Below are 21257 nucleotides of genomic sequence, written 5' to 3' on the forward strand. Positions count from 1 at the left end.
GCATCGATATCTGAATTAATTTTTTTTTTAATGAAGGACAACAATCAGTGTAGCATCCTTGACTGAGCACTAACAGCCTGGATGAAATTAAAAGCATAATTAAACACAAGTCTGAGGTTCAGCCAAGACAGATCTGCAGTTTTGAGCACTCCACGTCCCCTGAGGGCCTGGCAGGTGGCAGGGAAATGGGGACAATGCTGGGAAGCACCGGGCTCTGTCCTGCAGCATGGGAAATCCAGTCCTCCCCTCTGCCTCCTTCCTCATCCAGACTTCAGGCCTGCAGAAATATATCAAGGCCCTTTTTTTTTTTTTTTTTTTTTTTGCCTCCTCTCTTAAAAGACAGCAGTCCCTGGCTGTGAGGCTGCAGGGACCAGAACACCTCCAATTTCCAGCCCTGTCCCCTCTTCCCAAAGGAGAAGCAAGCAGCTGAAGCCCCTCCGACCACAGGCAAAGGAATTGCCCAGTTATTTAGTTTGCCTTCCATTATTGCTGTGTTGAATAAAAGCAGCAGATTAATTATGATAAAACCCCGATGCAAATGTTTTCTACCAGCTCTTAAATTAAACAGGAAAGACTGTTTCCTCCTCATTTTGAACAAGTCTTAAAAAATATCAGCATACCAAGACATGCACTGATTGTCTGCTATCAATGATGTGCACATATTAACACCTTCAAATGTTTAACACCTTCAGCGTCCTCTAGTTAAGGATGCTGAAAAAATTCAAAGCTTAACTACTATTTCAAGAAATAAACCCCACAAGCATAGGTGAGAGCAGTGTGATCCCTACGGACACAGCTGGGATCCATGTGGTTGTTCCCAGAGGTGGAGATTAGGGAATATCAGCTCTGCAAAGACAGATGGCCACAGCCAAAAAGCAGAGCCAGACTGACAGAACAGAGTTAGCTGAGGTCTTATTTCTTCTTGAGCCTACTTCTGGCCTTCTCCTAGAGAGGAACAGAGACCAAGGGGTTCCCAGGCACAATCCTGATCATTTGCTCATTGTTTTTCACCTTTTAGTTGTTGTCTCTAATAGAGAAACCTACTGAGTTCTGTAACACTGCAACTCAAAGCAGCCATGTCACAATATCTGATAGAATTTTGCGTGGGATTGGTGTATGTTTTCAGCAAGTTTGCTCTCAGTTCACCCCTCAGAGATTGGCCTTCTCTAAACCTGGGCTACAGGGGTAGCACAGAAAGGATCCAAAGGGATAGACAATTGCCATTTTGTATCTACTTATTTAAAAAATTAAATAAAAGGGACTCCAGGAGAAGGTCAGATCCTTTCACTATGAAAAAACATACAAGGTCCACTAACAAGTTTCCTAGAGGGATAAAGCTTTGCCAGATTGAGCTGATGTCAGGACATGGTCACAAAGAAGAAGAAGGAGCATTCCTTCTTCCCAGAAGAACAGGAGCATTCCACATCCAAAGTCACTTGACACAGGGCAAGGGAGAGGGCTTAAAGATGATGTGGTTCCCTACTAAATCCTCCAGTACACCCCCACATCCCAACTCACAACACTAAAAACAAAAGCCTTCTGAGCTAAGAGCAGCCCCTAAATGCACTGCCACACAGACCCACATAATTCTCTTTAATGTCCCACTCCTGATGTGTTGCTGCCTGGAAATTACCCTACTTCAGGAGCTCCAATCTTATTTTGGGCTTAAGAAATCTACATCCATGGATTTTAGAATTTTCAGAGAATCTAACCAGTAAAGTTGTTTTCCAGTTTAGCTATAATCTGGAATAAATGTTCCTATCTTTCTGGGAACATTTCCAAGGATAAAGCAGACTATAAAAAGTACGTGCAAAGCTTGCACATTGGTGTGGAGCTTGAAGGCTGCATTGTAAGTATTTTGGGTTTGTGGGTTTTTCTTTTACCTCACCAGATTTATGGTTTCCCAAGACACAGCAGTATAAAGGGGATTGGCAGTTCACAGGGGTATCCTTATGCTATTTCTAAAGTAGCTACTGTACACACAATTAGAACAGTAGCCTCAGAAGGACAAAAAATACTCTGGATTTAAGTTTTACTAGGTTCAGGAGCCCCACAATCTCTAATGGAGCAAGAAAAACAGAAAGCTGACTGACAGATCTCATGTGGTGCTCAGATACACAGAGAAGACAGACCCAGCATCCTTTTCACCTTTAAAAAATTCAGCACCAGAAAGCTAAGTGCACTTGTTAGCAAATCCTAGCTACTTCTTTTTCTACTATTCTAGATGCTTGGAACTTGGATACTTGCACTATTTCTGCTCAAGGCAGCAGAAGGTAAGTACATGGGGTTAGTACTTGTGTAGGTTTCCTATGCTGTATTTTCCATTCTACGCTCTGGTTCCTTAAAACTTGCTGTACAGATTCACTTTTCTGTATAAGCACAGTAAGGAGAGCACATGAGAGTGTTGTCTTTTCCACTCTTGAAATCCAACCCCAGCAGCCTGCAAGAAGGTCCAAAGAAGGGCAACCAGGCTGGTGAAGGGACTCGAGCATAGACCCTACGAGGAGAGGCTGAGAGAACTGGGGTTGTTCAGCCTAAAGAAGAGGCGGCTCAGGGGAGACCTCATCGCTCTCTACAACTACCTGAAAGGAGGGTGTAGCCAGGTGGGGGTTGGGCTCTTTTACCAAACAACTTTCAACAAGACAAGAGGGCATGGACTTAAGTTGTGCCAGGGGAAGTTTAGGTTAGATATTAGAAAGAATTTCTTTACAGAAAGAGTGATCCGTCATTGGAATGGGCTGCCCAGGGAAGTGGTGGATTCTCCGTCCCTGGAGATATTTAAAAAAAGACTGGATGTGGTACTCAGTGCCATGGTCTAGCAACCGCAGCAGTGGTTCAAGGGTTGGACTCGATGATCTCTGAGGTCCCTTCCAACCCAGCCAATTCTATGATTCTATGATAAGCTCTGGTGCTTTCTATCTCAGAGCAAAGCTGTTGCTCTACAAACCCAGGAAATGATTTGTTGTACTTTACTGATGGAAATGGGACAGAAGTAAGGTGGGACAGCCTAATAACACTACAGCTTTATATTTAGCATAAACCACTGGCTGTATTGTTTAACGTTTCTTGTGTACAGTGTAGTCAGCTGTTGAGCACAGTCTCAAAGTTCTTGCTGATTATTTGCAATATCTTGGCTTGGTATGAGGAGAAACTCATCAGCTGTCTGCCTTAAGCAAAACAGCTGGGGAAAGATAACCAAGTTATAGTACAGGATAACCACAGAGGAACTCTATTGAGTATTTTGCAGATGAGCTGCAGGGTGGCTTCTTTCCTTGGGGTGAACTTTGAAGCCTTTGAAGATCTGAGAGAGGTCAACTGCTGGTTTTTGCTTTCTTTAAACCATACGATTTGAAACAGATCAAGAGACCTCCAGAGAAGAGATGCTCTGAGTTCTGACAAACCTGCTTCACTTCTTTACTTAGTTCACATATTATCAATTTGATGTGTTTCCTACAGGCAAAGAAGTTTGTTTTGAAAGGCTTGGATGCTTCTCAGATGATCTACCATGGTCTGGGACTACAGAAAGACCAGTCTATAAGTTGCCCTGGGATCCAAAAAAGATAGACATTCACTTCCACCTCTACACAAGAGAAAATCAAAATGACCCTCAAGTAAGAACTGCCGTGATTGAAACATGAGTACATTACATGTACTAAGAATAAAAACAGACTCAAGCTTTGGTCCTGGAAAGATTAGAAATGGCCAAACCTCCATTTTAGCAAAGAGACAACCTCTTTTAGCTCTTTGGCAGAGTCTCTGGAACAGAATTCCCGCCCTCCTCCAGCCCTCACAAAGCAGACCTCCCCCTTTCTTTCTGTATGGCCACTGAGAAGTGCTGGGAAAGTGGGCATTTTTAAAGTTACTGGGTATTTTTTTTTCCACAGGTGAAAGGAAAACTCATTAAAAGCAAAGTCTTGGATGCCCTAAGATATGTGTCAAAGCCTGCTTTGAATGGAGATACAGACCTCAACCCACAGTCATGTGGACACTTTCAGACAAGTTTTATATTCCTTAACTTTTAAATGCCTGTACAGATGAGCTTAGTTCAGATCTCTACAATTTTGGTAAACTCATTACAGAAAGCAGATTTAAATGTTCATTAATTTAATATCTACAACAGGAGGTCTTTCCAGCTGATGTCTCAACCATTGAGTCCTCAAATTTTAATGCAAGCAGGATAACCAGATTCATTGTACATGGATTTATAGATCGTGGAGAAGAAAGCTGGCTGTCTGACATGTGCGAGGTATGTACCAAAGAAAGGGAAATCCTGACCCTGTGAAGTTCCTTAGTTTGCATTTATGAAAACATTCCTATAAATTGTTGGTTTACTCTATTTCTAACCAATTTCTCTCATGGCACTTGGATTGTTAGGAGGGAGAAAAAGGCCACTTATTTTCTAATTGTTAGCAACTTATATAGGTAGCAAAGATAAATAAAATGCATCAAATTCTTCCCTTCAAGGAAGTGAGTGACAACAGGATTTGGCTCAATAAGTGCCTGATTTCTTGGTAAAAACAACACAACCCCTGGAGCAAGATACTGCTTATAAACAAAGGCAATTCCAGAAATAACTGCAGACTCAGAGCTGCTGCATCATAACTCCAGACAAGTGAGAGGCTTCTAGATGTGGAAAGTCTGGCACAAAGAAAAGGCTGCTCAGGGGCTGAGGACATGGGCTGACCATTAGGAGAAGTAATAAAGCTGTAGAAATACAGCCAGGAGGGACCTCAAGGGGATCACTTTGAAGAAAGCTTTCAACCTAGGACTTGCTAGGAGCAGTGAATGAAGCAAAGCACTCTGCTTTTCTGGCTTTTGCACTAGTAACCCAAGTTATTTCTTAATTCTGTCCACATATGAAGTTGCAGTCCCAGCTTTGTGGTCTTGTCAAATCCTATAAACACGCATTCGTTCTGTTGCAGCTGCATCTAATGAAAACTCTGAGTTACCCAGCACATAAAGCAAAATAGCAGCTGATTGTATATGCCACTTTTTAATAGTTTTTCAACTATCTCACAGCTACAATTTTTAAAAAATTCTATATTCCTATTTTACTCTTGAGAACACTATGAAAAACAATGTGAAAGTTCACTAAAATCAATGTATTTCTCTTTTGCTGTATCTCTATTACCTGCTTCTCTTTGACACCAAGTCAAAAGAAGAGAAAGGAAATTTATTTAACAGTTTCTTGTTGGAAAAAAAAAATCTGTTATTATCACTTTATGAACATCTAGGAATAATTGTTGGATTAATAATTTGTTCAGAGCATCAGAAGCACATCAGATCAACAAGACAACTCATATTTTGCCTCAGCTAGTGCCTTAAATTCCTTTGATTAATTTTCATGATGGTGAAGAGACACAAGATCAACCTTTAAACTCTCTCTCTTTTACAGCACTTTATCACAATACTAGAATTTAGTTTAAAAAAAAAAATGGTCACAGTGAATCTTTTCAGTAAAGAGAAGAGCAAATGGAATTAGGAATACATCAGTCCTCCTATGTGTATCTGTTATTTACTTTCCTTCCCATTAAGTAATAATCCTGTCTACACTTTTATTTTTACCACTTATACCACAGACACTTATATTTTCTGTCTTTTGCCAGCTCTAACTAGTTATGGATGCTTTATAAAGTCTAAACATAAAACAAAGAAGAATATTCATTCCAAAGCTGGTAAAGTAAAATACACTTAGCCAAACAATCCAGCTTATAGGAGAAAAGCAAAATTTCAGATTCTGTGTCAGACAATAAAATGTTTGCCTGTATATCCATATGCCCATAAAGCCCTAATTCTGAAATTAATGCAGCTACACCAGTATTCTATACACCCTCTCAGAAAAAGATACTCTCCTTACAAATCTAAATTGGAAAAAATATTTTTATCAAAAATATAAGTTTTAATTGATTCTGAATTAAAGAAGTACTTTTTAATCACCTCAGTGAATCAGTACATGAGTAGAGCTCAGAGCTGCATATGAAAGTTGAGTGAAATTGAAAAGTGCCAACATTTATATTGGTTTTCTTTCTGTAAATCATACTGCTATGGATAGCTGAACTAATGCTGTGGCCATGACTGCAGCACAGCACCCTGTCTCAGTATTGTGTGAAAGAGGCATGACCACAAATACCTGCTAAAATTTTGCTTCTTAAAGAGTTCTCATAATAAATTCACAGAGTGTTTCCGAGCTGAGCCGTAATAAGCAACACAAATAATTTCCAGGCAGTATTTACTGTGGGACTCTTTGGATTTTGCTTTTCTTTTACAAACCAGAGGATGCTTTCTGTGGAAGATGTGAACTGCATCTGTGTTGGCTGGAAGAGGGGGGCAAGGTGTCAGTACACCCAGGCATCCAACAACGTCCGTGTGGTCGGAGCTGAAATTGCTTATTTCATAAAGGTCCTTATGGTAAGAACCTTGTGCTTATAAAGTTAGAGTTATAATGCTGACTCAAAAGAAATACCATTCAGAAACCTTTGTGAATGTTAATGTAACCAGCAGAAAAGATTTTTTTAGAAGTTTTGCTGAATACAGACTTTTTTTTTTTTAAATTAGAGAACTACATCACAAGAGTGGGGTTTGCAGCTTATGTACATCAGGTCCTGCAAGACATCTCCACAGTACAGCCAAACAGTTATTCCATAGGTGTTAACAGCTGCAAAGTGTTGGTTTTAAACATTTTAAAGTGCATGTTTTAAATATGGAGAGGTAACTGACACAGCAAACAACAAACTGCCTTTCCATGGAGACAATACCTACCAAACACCTCTCAAGAGTGCCAAGAAACCAGGTGGCAGCCAGCAGCAGCTGGAAGACAACTGCTCCCAGTGAACAATTCCATCTGGAGACAAATCAGAGCACTCTAATTGCTCAGGGAAAAGCTGTTCTGCACAGTGCCCAAACCTACAGAAGGTGCCATGTGTCCCCATGTCTTCATGTGGGAAGTGATGCTTGGTTTGAAGCCTTCTTTTAATCAAAGTGCTTTCAATACACATTTCCTATAAATGAACTATAAATCACTTAAATAGTTAATACGCTGGGTGTAGGTCTGCTCTGACCCATGTCTCGCTCTCTCCACCTGCATTGCAGCTGCTCAATTGCTGTCCCAAAGGGTTGAAGGTATCTCTCCTTTTGTGTCCTCCTCCAGCTGCTTGGGCTGCCTGACCTGCCAGGTGTAACTAAAAGTTCCTGCCTGGCTACATCTTGCAATGCAAAAAAACATCCTGTGAACCTCAATGGTTCTAGGAAGTAAAATGGCTGCAGAGCCTCTCAGGACTTTATTATCAAAGCTGCCAAGAGTTTTAAAAGCCTCCAAATGAGGGCAGCAGCTCAGTAAGAAGTTTTGAAAAATCTGGTTTGGACACAAGTACCTAAGCTGGCGAAGAGATGCTGAAATCCCATAGGAGTACCCAAGTAAAATTCCTCTCATCAAATTAAAAGTAATTTTTTAAGCTCCTATTTTACTCCTCCCTGCTGCTGCTGTAGTAAGGCTTTATATTGCTATATTTTCAGGAAGAATATGACTACTCTCCAGCTGATGTTCACATCATTGGCCACAGCCTGGGTGCACACGTAGCAGGTGAGGCTGGGAAGAGGCAGCCAGGGATCGGCAGAATAACAGGTAAGTCAGGGACTGGAGTCACAGCCCCACCTCAAGACACTGCAGATTAACAAAATGTTCTTTGTTTCTCTTACAGTACTATCTGACTGCAGGCTGTAGTTTTGTAGAGGGTACTCTGGGCCCTAGAGAACTTAGCATCTTTCTGGCCAGCCATAGGGGTTCAGTTTTCACCTCCCCTTGACTCTTGTGAATCCCACGCCCCATGCTTGAGAGAGAGGGAGCCTCTTGCTACTGCTGAGCTGGGTTTTCTTATTCAGTTCTTTCAGAGAAAACAGTTTTGGGTTGTTTTATAGTTGTCCACATGTCACCTTCAATGCACGGACCCTGGGCATCCTCCAGTGGTCCCATAAACAGTGCCCATGTCTCACAAGATGCAACAATAAAGATTGGCCAGAAGCATTGTCATCCTCCCTTTGATCCAACAGCAAGTTTTCACTTTTCAGTATCTTTTGTCCTATCTCTACCTACACTACCTGAGAGGAAATGGCTCTTGAAGGAGTTATTTTGCAACACTGCAAAACCTAAATGATGGGAACAGGTATGGCTGAAAGGCAGAGTGAAGCTCTCTGTGCAGCACAGCCACTGCTTAACCACTCACCATATCCCTGCCCTGTTCTTCCAGGCATAGCCCTCATCTTTCTTAAATTAATTGAACTCTTTAACTGAATCCTTAAAACAAAACAAAAAACAAATTGCAATCAAAAAGGCAATATCTAAAAAAGATATTCCAGAGACCTCACAAAACAGAGCTGCCATTTCAAGTATTTTAAACCCTCCAACAGTCTCCCTGAGAAAACAAAAATAAGAGACATCATCAGCTAAACTGGTGAGCAAACCACCCCTTTCTCAAAATCCAGGTAACTCACCCTAAAGTCTACGTTCTTTAGCTATTTTTGAAACATGTTAAGCAGTCCCAGAGTTTAAAACCAGGGGCTTCATCATGCAGGCAGCACCAAGGGCAGTGTACATTAAGCAAAGTGACCTTTTATACATGAAAGACAATTTTGAATATTATTAACAAAACCCTTTTCAATTGTAACTTTTCCTCAGGGGTTTCAGGCTTGGGGAACCACGGACTACAAAATTCAGTCTAAAAGCAAAACCAAATCTGATGCCCAGGAACAACATAGAGTGTAAACATTAGGTAGCAAAAATTATGCAATTTGCAAGACTTCACAAGCTCCTGAGATTGCTGCAGCAATTTGAGAGGCAAATTAATTGTGTTTTCTGCTGGGATCAAAAGCAAAGACTGCAACTTCAAAACTAGATACTTTTCTGACATCTGACTGGTGCCAGAGCACCATCCTCAGCACATCCAAGCACATGGGGTGCTATTTGCATCAATTCCTGTACTCTCGAACAAGGTACTCAGGAAACCATGTAGACCCATTATATGGAATCAGTTACCTGGGATGTAGACACAGTGACCTCAGTTTGAAAAATATTATTAAAGGGAAGTTTCATTAAAAACAAAACAAAACAAAACAAAACACAGAGAGATATATATCCAAGTGCTGGGATTTGATATTGATGCAACTCAGTAGAATGCCACAGGCTTCACACAGAAAACCTTTATTCCAGCCTGGGAGAAAAGCCAGTTGGTAAGTGAGGGCACACATCCTGCTTTGGTAGCAGGAATCATAGGCAACTATGTAGGTGATATTCATCATATAGAACATTATTATGTTAGATGTAATGTGTAGTGATACATCTACATCTCTTTACCTAGATACAACAGCAGTGTTTTTCTTGCAGGATTGGACCCTGCCCAACCTTACTTTCAAGGCACTCCAGCTGAAGTCAGACTGGATAAATCTGATGCAGAGTTTGTTGATGTTATCCACACAGATACAGCTCCCACAATCCCTAATTTAGGTAAGTGTTCATCTCTCTTGTATTAACACCAAATTATTTATGCCCTGTGTCACTTCAGTAGCTTAACCACTCACCAAGACTCAGTTGTGCTACATGGACAGAGAACAAATACCCCATCCTAAAATTCCACATCCCAAAATTCCAAGCACAAACAAACTTCAAGCCAACAGCTCTAGGTAGGAGGCAACATTAATTTAAAATTAATTAATTTAAAATGTTCTTACCTCTGCTTTCAATGTTTCAGGTTTTGGCATGAGCCCAGCTGTAGGGCATCTTGACTTTTATCCAAACGGAGGGAAGCAGATGCCAGGGTGTGGGAAGAACCCTGTTTCACAGATCATAGATCTTGATGGCATCTGGGAAGGCAAGTAAATTGATGGCATTTCAAATTCAGGGGAAGGTCACCCACCCCCTCTGGGGTTTTGTATTTGCTTTTGGTGTGTCCACCCCTGACAAGTGCAGCAAAACTGTGACTGTCCTCAAAAAAAAAAAAAAAAAAAATTCCAGAACTAATTAAAAACTGACAAAGGGTTTGCCTCTGGAAAAAAAGTATCTAATAGCAGAAGCAAAAGTTACTGAAACAGTCAAAAATTTTGAAGGCTCAGTAACAACACATTTCACTTTCTCGTTTATTTTCAGTTTAGGAGCAGCCCTGGGTGGAGTGGGGCAAGGAGGCTCCCAGGTACTGCTGGTAGGGATCTTCAGGTGTAATTCTTCTCAGGTGGAACAATCAGTCTCATTTTTGTTTTTAAATTACCTACAAGCTGGGATGCATTGAAATGATATCATCCTGTCTGGTTTTAATTGGCTAAAAAAAGATTGGCTGCTCAAAACCACTCTTGTTTGCTGTTCTGATAAAACCTCTTAACACCAGAAAATTTTTATGTCTTTAGAAAGTCAAATTGCACATAATACTAAAAAAAAAAAACAACCCAGGATTTCTGCTATAGATATTTTCCAGTATATTATCCAAAACCTTGCTTACATTACTGCAAACACCTTAAAGTCTGGGTATCCAAGAACTTCTCTGTGGTAACTAGACCTTTTCTTCACGTTTTATTCCATGGAGCTGGAGGTATTACTACTTTTTCTATTAATAAACTTGTTACCAATAACAGGGAATTAAATCCCAAAGAAATAACTGCATTACATCTCATCTTCTTTTTAACCTGAAGTCAGGAAAATAAAAGCAACAGTAAGGAAAATAATACATTCATTATTTCCAATTTAAGAATCTCCCTTTTGTAAGCACCCCCCAAAATGATAATAATGATTTTGTTTTGAAGTCCTCAGCTGGAACCAATCGGCACTGCCCTAGGAAGTTCACTGGTAAAGACTTTTTCATCATGTTTCCCATTGTTATGGTAATGCAGCTGTTGCCTACTTCAGACAATTCTCATTTCCATTCTGAAACTCGGTCAGATTACTTGGACAGGAGTTTGTCTGGGAGGGCAGAAGCTGGGCTGAGCTACACAGTCCACAAAGCTTTTCAGGTTCACATTTTACACTTATCGAGTCAATAATATTCCTTGAAGCACCAATCTGTTGCAAAAGCAAACTTCAAACCCTGCCTTTGATACTCTAAGCATCGTGAAAGGCTTTGGAGGAGGCCTGAAGCATCCTGATGACATGGTGATGGATGTGCAAGTATCTTCCCTCACATAATAACAGAAAGGAAGAACTAACCTGGGCACATCTTTTCACAGGCACTCGGGACTTTATGGCTTGTAATCATTTACGGAGTTACAAGTACTACTCAGACAGCATTATCTACCCTGATGGATTTCTGGGCTATTCTTGTGCTTCTTATGAGCTCTTTGAATCAGTAAGTACCATAAGACCATGCCAAAAATATAGCTTTTATTTAGACATCTAAAATTCAGTTTATTTATGCAAGCTTGCACCCAAGAGGTGTATCCGTGAGAGGAGTAAATTCTCAGGCACTCCGCAGGATTCTAGCATCATGCAGCTGATGTGGTCAGAGTGGGAAAAGGCAACAACAAAACAGGGACAGTCCTGAATCTGTGTGGATGTGACAGCTCTGAAGTTACTGGAGCCTGTGTGGCTTTCTCAGCCCTTCTCTGCTCCATCACACTGGGGAAGGGGTAAGGAGCAGGGCCTGCCCCTTAACCACCCAATGTGTTTATCAAACAGCAATGAGTAGAATCCCATCCTGTTGCAGATGAGCTTTCAAACATAGCTTGAGCATCTTTTCAAAACAACAAGTAAATAACACAGATGGCCTGGGTCAGCCCATGGTTAAAGCCCTGTGGTGACTTATGATGGCTTTAGGGACCAAGTGCAATGTTTTATGAACCAGGTCAGAAAACCCTTCCCTGTCTCAGACTGGAAGATAGAGAACTGCAGCCCAAGAGCAGCTGGGAGGTATTGGGCTGGTTATAGCCCATAGGCAGAGGTATAAACTTACACAGTGCTTAGATTGACCTTTCTGTATTCTAAGCAGGTGATATAGCTCATGCTTCTCAGACCACTCTGAGAAGGTGACCCCCTGCTTCTCTGACCAAAGTAGAAAGCTCCTTTCACATCAAAAATTAGCTTTGTTTTTGTGAGAAAGCTCTGCTTGACCCAACCTGAAGTTGTAAGGAGAAACAATTCTTTCTCACCAGTTCCTGGGAAGGACACCTCCTCCTCCCTGCTCCAGGTCAAGACTGGTCAAAGATGCCACTGATGGGGCTGGATGGAACTAGACAGCATAAAAAAAAAAAAACACAGCCCTGAAATATCAGAGCCTTTGAGAAAGCTGGGTGGCTTGCAGGATCTTGCTCAAGTCACAGAAAGAGTTACTTGAAACTTGTTGTTGCTGTGATATGGGGCCAGTTAGATGGTATGGTAAAAATAAGTTGTGTGATTAATTTTTCTTTTCTTGGCTGCCTGGATATTTTTATTACTAGATCATTATTTTTTTCACTAGGGAAACTGTTTCCCATGCCCAAAAGAGGGATGCCCAAATATGGGTCACTATGCAGATAAATTCAAAGGGAAAATTGACTCTGGCTTCCTGAAGCTTTATCTGAATACTGGAGAGGCCAAGGATTTTCCTCGTAAGTTTTGATCACTTCCCTTGCTCCTCTTCCTTGTAAACAAACCTTTCCATTTGCCTGTTTTACAATTAATTTAAAAGATCAACAAACTTCATAGCAATGCCATGGCTCTGCAGTCCTTCATGCTTTCTTCTTTTTTGATCCAATGCTGGTGTTGGACCCTCCAGTTCAAGAAAGATGTTGACAAACTTGCATGGTCCAGTGGAGGTCACTGAGATGTTTAGGGGGCTCCTCTACAAGATGCATGGAGAAAGGAGGACAGGCAATGCATGGACATTAAAGCAAGTGAATTTTTTATTAAATAGTATGGAAAATATTGTCCCAATCTCATGGGTTAAATGCTGGAAGAGAGGCCCAGAGAGGCTGTGAAATCTCTGTCTCTGGAGTTGTCCAGATCTCCTTTGACAAAGGCCAAGAACAAGCTGATCACAGCTGCCCCTGTTTTGAGAAGTGGATGCACCAGATGACCTCCTTTAAACCCCAGGTTATCCTAAATCTCAGCTCTCACACCGTGGTTCTTCCTTTGTAAATAAGAATTAGAGGGAGAAGAGCTGCTTTTTGAAAATTGTGTGCAAGAAGAAATTATTTTCCTTGAGCTTCTGAATTTTTTTTTTTACATTCCTTTTACATTGCTTATATTCTGGTATGTATTCCATATTTATTTATATTTATTTCTAACACCTTCTCCATGCAGCTTCACTGCCTATGAAAAAATGATCAAAATGCTGAGATCTATATTGTGTTTGCTAGGTTATGGACAAATTTTTTCTTTTTTTTCTCCCAAAAGCTAACACAAATGTTTACCAACTTCTCAGGTTGATGTCACTAGGACATAATGACAGATCTGACTCACTGATGTTTTTGTATTTCTTATGCATGGTTGCATCCCAAGGGAGAGCAGGGAGCACCAAGATTCAGGTGTGAGAGAGCATTCTGTTAACCCTTTCCATTCCAGGCAGTCTTTGATGCAGTGCTAATTTCCTTTTGCTTCCAAATATACTGTACAGACCAAAAATAAAAAGCATTTTTTTTCAGAGGCTCTTTATCCCTGGGTAAAATATAATTTTCTGTATTTCTTCTGTGTAGTTTGGAGATATAAAGTAACTGTGACCCTCTCTGGAAAGAGTAAAGTGAAAGGATATGTGAATATTGCCCTGTATGGAAGTGATGGGAACACAAGGCAGCATCGGATCTTCAAGTAAGTTCAAAATTCAATTTAAAAAAACCTTCAATTTCAGAATGCTTAATTAATATTCTCAATTAATTTTTCTGCTTAAAATTGTCCTATTTTACACAGCACATGTGTATCTACCTCCAGATACAGCTTCCTGATGTAAATTCAGTGACAATTGAGTCATTCTGGATTTGAAGGTAGAAGTTTGGAATGCAGGATTTGGATTTTAAAACATTAGAATGTGGTGTTGTTTACTATTCCACTCCACTAGCAGAGTTCTAATCTCTTGGTCTTCCACAGGCTTGTAAAATGTGGCTGCTAAAACTACCTCATGATTTACTACTACATTTTGGGGCCCATAACTTCACTAAAGCTTACACTGAAGCTGCTTGCTTGCCTAATGAAGTTTCATTTATTTCCATTTTTCTTGTTTCAACTCAAATATCTGAAATTAAGAAGAACAGGGAGTAGGTATTTTGATGTGACTTCTACATTTGTTTGGGTTTTTTTTTTTTTTTTTGTTCAGTTTACTTAGAACTGTATTACTTCTACTTTTCCAAGAAGGACTTCACCTGTTCAGGTGTCTGCTATGAGCTGATCCCTGTTTCCAGCATCCTTGCATTCACTTAAGCTCAGACTGCCAGGAACTGAATCCAGCACTCTCAAGCTGCTGTTTGCAGGGCCTGTGTTGACTCAGTTGCTGGAAAACAACTTTTTTCCCCAGCAAATTTTGCTCTGACCTGCCAGGCACCACTGTGGATCCAGCAAAGAAACAAAAAGCCAAAGGGGTTTTGCCTCTTATTTCCACTAAGGATTATTTCCATAATCCTTATAATATAGAGGAAAGTAAATGCTTCCTCTGGAGTGCAAAGATAAGGGAAGGAATAAAAATCCTGTCTTATGAAGCTTATTAAAAGTATAGTGGTTGTTGGTTTCTTTTTTTTTTTTTTTTTCTTTCTGTGTGGTTCTGCTGGGTCCTTTGCTTTTTTGCCCCTCCTGTGCTTCTCAGGTCATGTAGAGAATCATAGTTCTGCAGTGATAAAGGCATCACACTCCTGGCTTTATACAACAGGAGTACATGGAAGAGTACTGGGGGGAGGAAGAAAGGAAGAAGATTGAAGAAATTTTGGCCCATTTTCAGTGAGATTTAGTAGCTGAAGCCATTACTAGTCTCAAACTGTGGCATTTAGAGCTGGCTTGCTATATAGATGCAACATCTATATGATGTGGCCAGATTATAAGATACAGTGAGAGGGGATGCACAAGTGTGGGCATCTGCTGAAGATCCAGACTGAGCAGGTGCTGCATGATTCTTCTGCTCATCCCAACCAAATCCAGTACCTGTACCACATAAATTAACTAACATTAAATGAAAACTTCACTCATATGCAAAAAAACCGCCTACATGAGCAACAGGGAGCAAGGTTTACCCTCTCCACAGGGTTTGTCCTGTAGCTGGGTCTTCCTTCAAGGCATATCAGGACCTTTCTGACAAACACTGATTTGGGATGTATTACACTGGAAAACTGGCAATAGTGTTGTTACCATCCTAGAAGCTAAATATAATTTCTCTGCTAACTTTCTACTCACTTGTGACCACAGCCAATCAGTTCACGGGACTAGTAATTAATATTAAAAGCCAGTGGGCCTCACATACCTAAAATGTGGTTTTTCACAGGGGAACCCTCCGGCCCAGCAACACTTACACAGGTTTCATCGATGCAGAAGTTGATGTTGGAACAGTTACAAAAGTTAAATTTCTTTGGAACAACCACCAGATAAATCCAACTTTTCCTAAGATAGGAGCTGAAACTATCACAGTACAATCTGGACAGAATGGAACAGAGTAAGTATATTCATTGTGAAAATCCTGAAAGTTATTTGGGAAAATATGTGACAAAATAATACGTGGGGTGAAAGCACTTTCTCAAGAAAAGCTATTTAAAGCATCCAAAGACTCTCAAGGAAATCTTTTATTTCCTTCCTTTCAAGACATTGTTCACCCATAGTTCAGTTCACTACTACTTCAACCCTTCACCCTAAATAGCTTCAAAGAAAAACTTAAAATATTTCCAGGCTTCAAAAGAGTGAGCTTCCTGTATGACCTTTTGGGTGAGAAATGTTAGAACTGGCTTGGATTATCAGCATCATCCTTGCCATGTTCCTACTGACTGTGAACAAGGACTGGTTATCTCTCTGAACTTGTGTTGGGATGTGTAAATCACTGTCAGCTGGAACCAGTGGAAGTTTGCCACTGGTATTCATGGTCTCAGATTGTGACTGACAAGAAAGACCCATGATAGAAAGCCTGCCCTTCCAATGAGCAACACTAATACTTGGAAGCTGCACTTAAAATCCTCAGTCTAAAGCTGAGGGAAACAGGCAAATGTCCTGGATGCTCAGTTTGTGACACCTGAGTTTCTGATCCAGTTTTACTCATTTTCTTCAACATTTTAACCTCCTTGTTTGCTTAATCAGTTATGTTGTTTCATCCACCTCATGATGAGGCATCTAGAAAAGGAGTTACAGGATATATTTTAGATCCATACAGAAATTCATAGTTAAAATGCCATCACTTAAAAGACAACAGGGGAGATGACAACAGTTTCAAGCAAAGCAATATTAGTTTAACCAGGAAGCATTACCTTAAGCAGAGCTCCTAAGTCCAGCTGTAGTTTCTATTCACTCTTCTGGTGTCTCATGCCATTTGCACAAGGAGTTGTGCCATCTACATAGTGGTGGTAGCATAAAATCTGAAAAAAACCCCAAACAAATAAAAAACCCTAAAATGTAGAGCAAAAGGATGGCAAGCAATGAACCAGAATGAATACAGTCCATCAAAGCTTTCCCTAGCAGTTATGTTTCAAACTTAGGAGCTCAAAGCATGTTGTGTTCCTTTGCATTGTGACCAGATTGACTTATATTAAAAAAAATAAAAAAAACAAAACACAAAAAACTCCACTTGTATATCTGAACAAACTCAAGGCACTTGTTTTTTTGTGGTTTTGTTTTGTTTTGTTTTTCTTCAGGTACCATTTCTGTGGTTCTGAGGATGTGAGGGAGGATGTTCTGCAAACTCTTACTCCTTGCTAAGAGTCCATGTGGATGCCCCAAACCTTGTTACCAATAAAACCTTGTCATGCATAAAACACTGGAGTCTGAAGTTGCAATGCTGCTGATACGTGCTGGGGATTTTCTGCTGGGGTTTTTTTGGGGGTTGGACACTTCTTCACATATCAATTTTAGGAGTGAATGAGCCAAAACCCTGATTTTATCCTGCTTCAAAATAACTTCAGACAGGAAGAGAAAAGGGGAAAAGTGGACAGTGGCTCTAGGGCAGTACCAAGAGAAAGCAGACCTGCTTGTAAACAGGAGAGGATTAAGGAATCTGATGTTCTTAATCAAACTGAAGGCTAAACTCAAAATTACTGTGAGATAAAGGTGAAGCAGAGATAGGAGGACAAGTGGTTCAAAAACAAGGACAGAAGTTTACTTATAATTACTTATGGGAGATGGAACAGTCAGCATGATAGAGAAGTGATGTGCTCTGCTGTGGTGATGCTGAACTAAACTTGTACCACAGGATCTGGAGAGAGTTAATTTGAGAAAGCTGCATGGCAAATTTCAAATGTTAGAGTAAGTTTCACTAAAATGCTTATAAACAGAACAATCACCAAAGTGTCCTGGCCCTCAGCCTTGAGCCAAACTGCCAGAGGACAAGGTCAAAACAGGTAATGAATGAGGGAATGGCTTCTTTCTCTGCTTCTTGATAAAAACCCTCAGCAGTGTGGACACTTCAAACTCATCTTTGTCCCTAGAGAATCCTGTCCAGGTCCCTCAGCCTGTTGCAGAAGTGGGCTGGTTCTGCCCTGCTGCCAGAGGAACCCCATCCTCACTGGAGAAACCAAGAAACCCACAGAACTGCTGAGCCCTGGAGATCTATTGCTCCTTGGGACCTTTTCTCTTCAGCAGTTTCTCTTGAGGTTCCCCATCCTGGGGCAGCTCTGCTCTTTCTGCATCTCCATGTGACCTTTCCTGCCCCAGAATGTCTTGTCCTGAAGGATACCAACCCCCTAGCAGTGTTTCAGATTCCCCTTGCAGCAGTGGAGGCTGAAACCACTTTATTCTGTGTTGGAGCTCTTCTAATACAGGAGAAAAAGCAGTTTAGTTAATTCAGTGCATCCTGCCAGAGCTCACAGGAGGAAGAGGGCTGTAAAGAGTAGAAAAAAGCCATCAGGATTGAAGATTGGCAACCTGTGGGCATGCTCAGGGGTAGAAAAAGTTCTTTATGTGAAAACCAAGGTGTTCCTTGGTTTAACCCAATTGAAGGGAATATCTCCCAGCAGTTTCAGTTTTAGTCAGAGATGTGCAGGCTTCTTTTTATGTTTGAAAATATTTTAAAAGGACCATGTGCTTCCTGCCCAGGTTAAAAGGCACTATCCAATTGTGCTGACCAAGGAGCATGATATAAATCCACTTTTAATCTGAAGAATCACTGTTTTCTTAGTCCCTGAAACCTTGCTCTAGGAAGGATAATAGGGAACAAAAACATAAAACACTAAAGGGGATGCTCCTTGCTGCACTGTCATAGATGTGCAGGTTATTAAAGTACTAAACCAATTTCTTGTCCAAATTCTCTCAAGAGGGAAAAATATATGTTTTTTTCCCTGTCTTCCCTTCCTGATATTGTTTCTTTCCCTGTGCAGCTCCCCCAGGGTAGCAACAAATGCAGTGAGAACACAGCCAAGTTCTGACTCTGTGGGGTTTTTTCTTTCCCAGCCTGTGGTGTTGATGAGGGATACAGGCTAACACTTACTTTGGTTCCAGTTTTTCCCATCTGTAGTCAGTCTTATAATGACAGGACAAGAGAGTAGGGCTTAATAAGTTTAAGGATGTAAACTGTTTGTGCTGCCTCAGGTAAGTCCAGTTTTGGGTTGCTCCAGCAAAGCTTTTTTCATCTTTCTGTAGCTATGGGGCAACAGCTGTGAGGAGGCAGAGGATCCAGCTGCAGGACTCTTTTTCAGACTTAAAGTCCAAGAAGGAAAATATGTCCCCTCTGCAGGGAGATAAATAGTTAAGGGTTTACTCAGAGCCATAGACATGGGAGTTGGCATATGATGCTGGGGCTCTTTGATGCTCTTTGGCATCACCTGCTTCCTTCAGCCTTGATATTTGTCTCCTCTAGAATTTGGCTTCCTGATGTCAGTGCCTCCTGCTGAGGAAACCTCAACAGGGTTATTAACTTCCTAACACTGCAGAAGAGTTTCTTCTTTGTCTTTTGTTCTTTTACCTTGGTATAAGCTGATTCTTGCCTACACAATTGTTTTGACAGTTGTGATGTTCTCTGCATTATCCTTTGCCATAGCCACTTCAGCAGCCCATGTAATTTTAACAAACACCTAACAGAATCAAGATGTTAAAGTTGACAATAGCATAATAAAAAATCTCCTTTTAATAATGAACTGGAGCTGCTGTCATCTTGTTTTAGCAGTGTAAAATCTCTTCCCCCCCTCCGCTTTCCAAACACTTTACAAAGCTATTACATAAAATGCAATGTTAAATGAACAACAAATTACGTTCCCTTTAGCTAGCTTTTAATGCTAATGGTGCTATTTATTCCTGACCTTTTGAAATATTAGATTTTTTAAATGACAACATAAAAAGAATTCTTGTTTGAAAACGCGGGCGACTTTAAACCACACGTTATTACCCGTAAGTACAGCATGCACATGCATCATTCATTTCAGTGTCCCATTTATGGCTAATTGGTATATATTTCAGTTGACATATATTGTTCTCCTGCAAACGTGTCAAATTCCTTAACGATGTCTGTGACAAAAGCATAGTGCTTGAGATATATAAATTATGCTCCTTACCATATAATCATTCTTATCTATCAGGAATGCTATTTGTGACAAACCGTGTTGAAAAATACACACTAAATTGATTATTTTATTTTTTTTTTAAAACTTCACACCATTCATTGCAAGCCTTTGATTGAATCTTTAAATGTAGAAATGTTTTGGGTTTTATCTGCATCTTTTTGTAGCTTTTGAAAAGCTTACTTTATTTATTAAAGGAAGAGTAGCACAGTGCAGATCTTAAAATCTATCTTTTGTTATCAGCGTAAGAAAACAAATAGGCTTTAATTGTGGATATGGAATGAGTAATTTGGTGAAAAACACTTTGTGCTGTAGTTTAGGTTTTATAATTCCTGCCAAAGATTACTATTATTTTCTTGGTGGGCAGTGTTACAATCAGAATTTTAAACATGGGATCAACTTGGGCCACGAATTTTCATTGCATTTTAAGTTGTCATGTGCAATGTATTTCTCTCCTATATTACAAATCATCTGAGAACAATCAAAAAAATACTGAAGATTTCATGTGACTCTAATTATTACTGAGATACAGCAGTGCTCATTGTTGTCTTTAGACAATGCTGTCTGTAGCCATTACTTTGCTCCATAAACCAGGGGATAATGAGGTTCTATCTTTCAAGAAATATTTGAGCATATCTTAATTTGGCATTGATGAATTCTCCTTCCTGAACATCTTGAGGGTTTTTTTTAATCTAGTTTGTCACATTAAGCTTTCAACACCTACCCACAGCTGACAGCATTTGTGTACACATATTTATTTCCATACCTTTTGGGGATGTGTCCTCAGAGGCTGCAACTAGGAGTTTTATGTTATGCCTGAAGGCTATTTTGTCCTTAATTTGAGTGTAAATCACAAGCTATTTTGCCACACCCTTATACTTCAGGAATATATATAGTCTGTATAGTTTCATTTAATTGTGAAAAAATGAAGCTAGAATTGTGAAAATTTTGTTACTTCTGAAAATTAGAAATAGTTTCTTTGACAAAAGAGGTATTTACTTGAATATTGTCTTTTGCAAAAAGAAATATATATAATAAGTTCAGATACTAATTTTTTCCTTTGTAAATGCTCTCAAATTTGAAGACAATGAAAGAGTAAAACGTATCAGCATTTTTAATCAGCCAAACCAGAAAAGCTTTAGCAGGGGGCAGAGTCAGAAAGGAGAGGGTTGATGTGATGCTCCCACAGCCTTGGATGAAAAAATACTAAATAATGGCCTACAAGCCACTTCTAAATTGTGCCTGTTTACAAACAGAAACAAGATGCAAAGCTCTCTTTAAATTAATCTAAATGTTGTAGTCAATTACACAACAACAATGGAGTGGCTACTACACTGGTTAGCATCCTGAAGATATGTATTATGTGAGACCCAAAGACAAAAGTTGCATTCAAGTCCCTCTTTGTGCTATGGCCCATGTAATTATTATTGTGGTACATATCCTATGAAAACTCTTACCTTTAATTGCATTAAGTGGATAATTGCTTCACAATTAGGGAGGTGAAGGGGGAAAAAAGGGGATCTAAACCCCCCGAGCAATGTGCCTTTTTTTGCATAATTCTCATTAATATAATTTTGCATGTAATTTTATGTAAACATTAAGTTTCACTCTCATTAGAAAGAACAACAATGAACAATGCTGGT

At 40.0% G+C, this 21257-nt stretch overlaps 1 protein-coding gene across 1 annotated transcript; it reads left to right on the plus strand.

The window, feature by feature from the left end:
• Nucleotides 1-1836: 1836 nt before the first annotated feature.
• Nucleotides 1837-16869, plus strand: LOC103525197 (inactive pancreatic lipase-related protein 1). The gene is made up of 13 exons (XM_008490114.2): nucleotides 1837-1849; nucleotides 2225-2273; nucleotides 3457-3611; nucleotides 4121-4246; nucleotides 6274-6408; nucleotides 7513-7621; nucleotides 9377-9496; nucleotides 9741-9860; nucleotides 11203-11321; nucleotides 12429-12558; nucleotides 13645-13756; nucleotides 15411-15578; nucleotides 16762-16869. Exons 2-13 carry the CDS (start codon nucleotides 2225-2227, stop codon nucleotides 16823-16825), a joined length of 1407 nt encoding a protein of 468 aa, XP_008488336.1. The 5' UTR covers nucleotides 1837-1849; the 3' UTR covers nucleotides 16826-16869.
• Nucleotides 16870-21257: the final 4388 nt, after the last annotated feature.

This window comes from Calypte anna, chromosome 6 (assembly GCF_003957555.1).
Source record: "Calypte anna isolate BGI_N300 chromosome 6, bCalAnn1_v1.p, whole genome shotgun sequence".
In the NCBI taxonomy this organism is placed as follows: domain Eukaryota; kingdom Metazoa; phylum Chordata; class Aves; order Apodiformes; family Trochilidae; genus Calypte; species Calypte anna.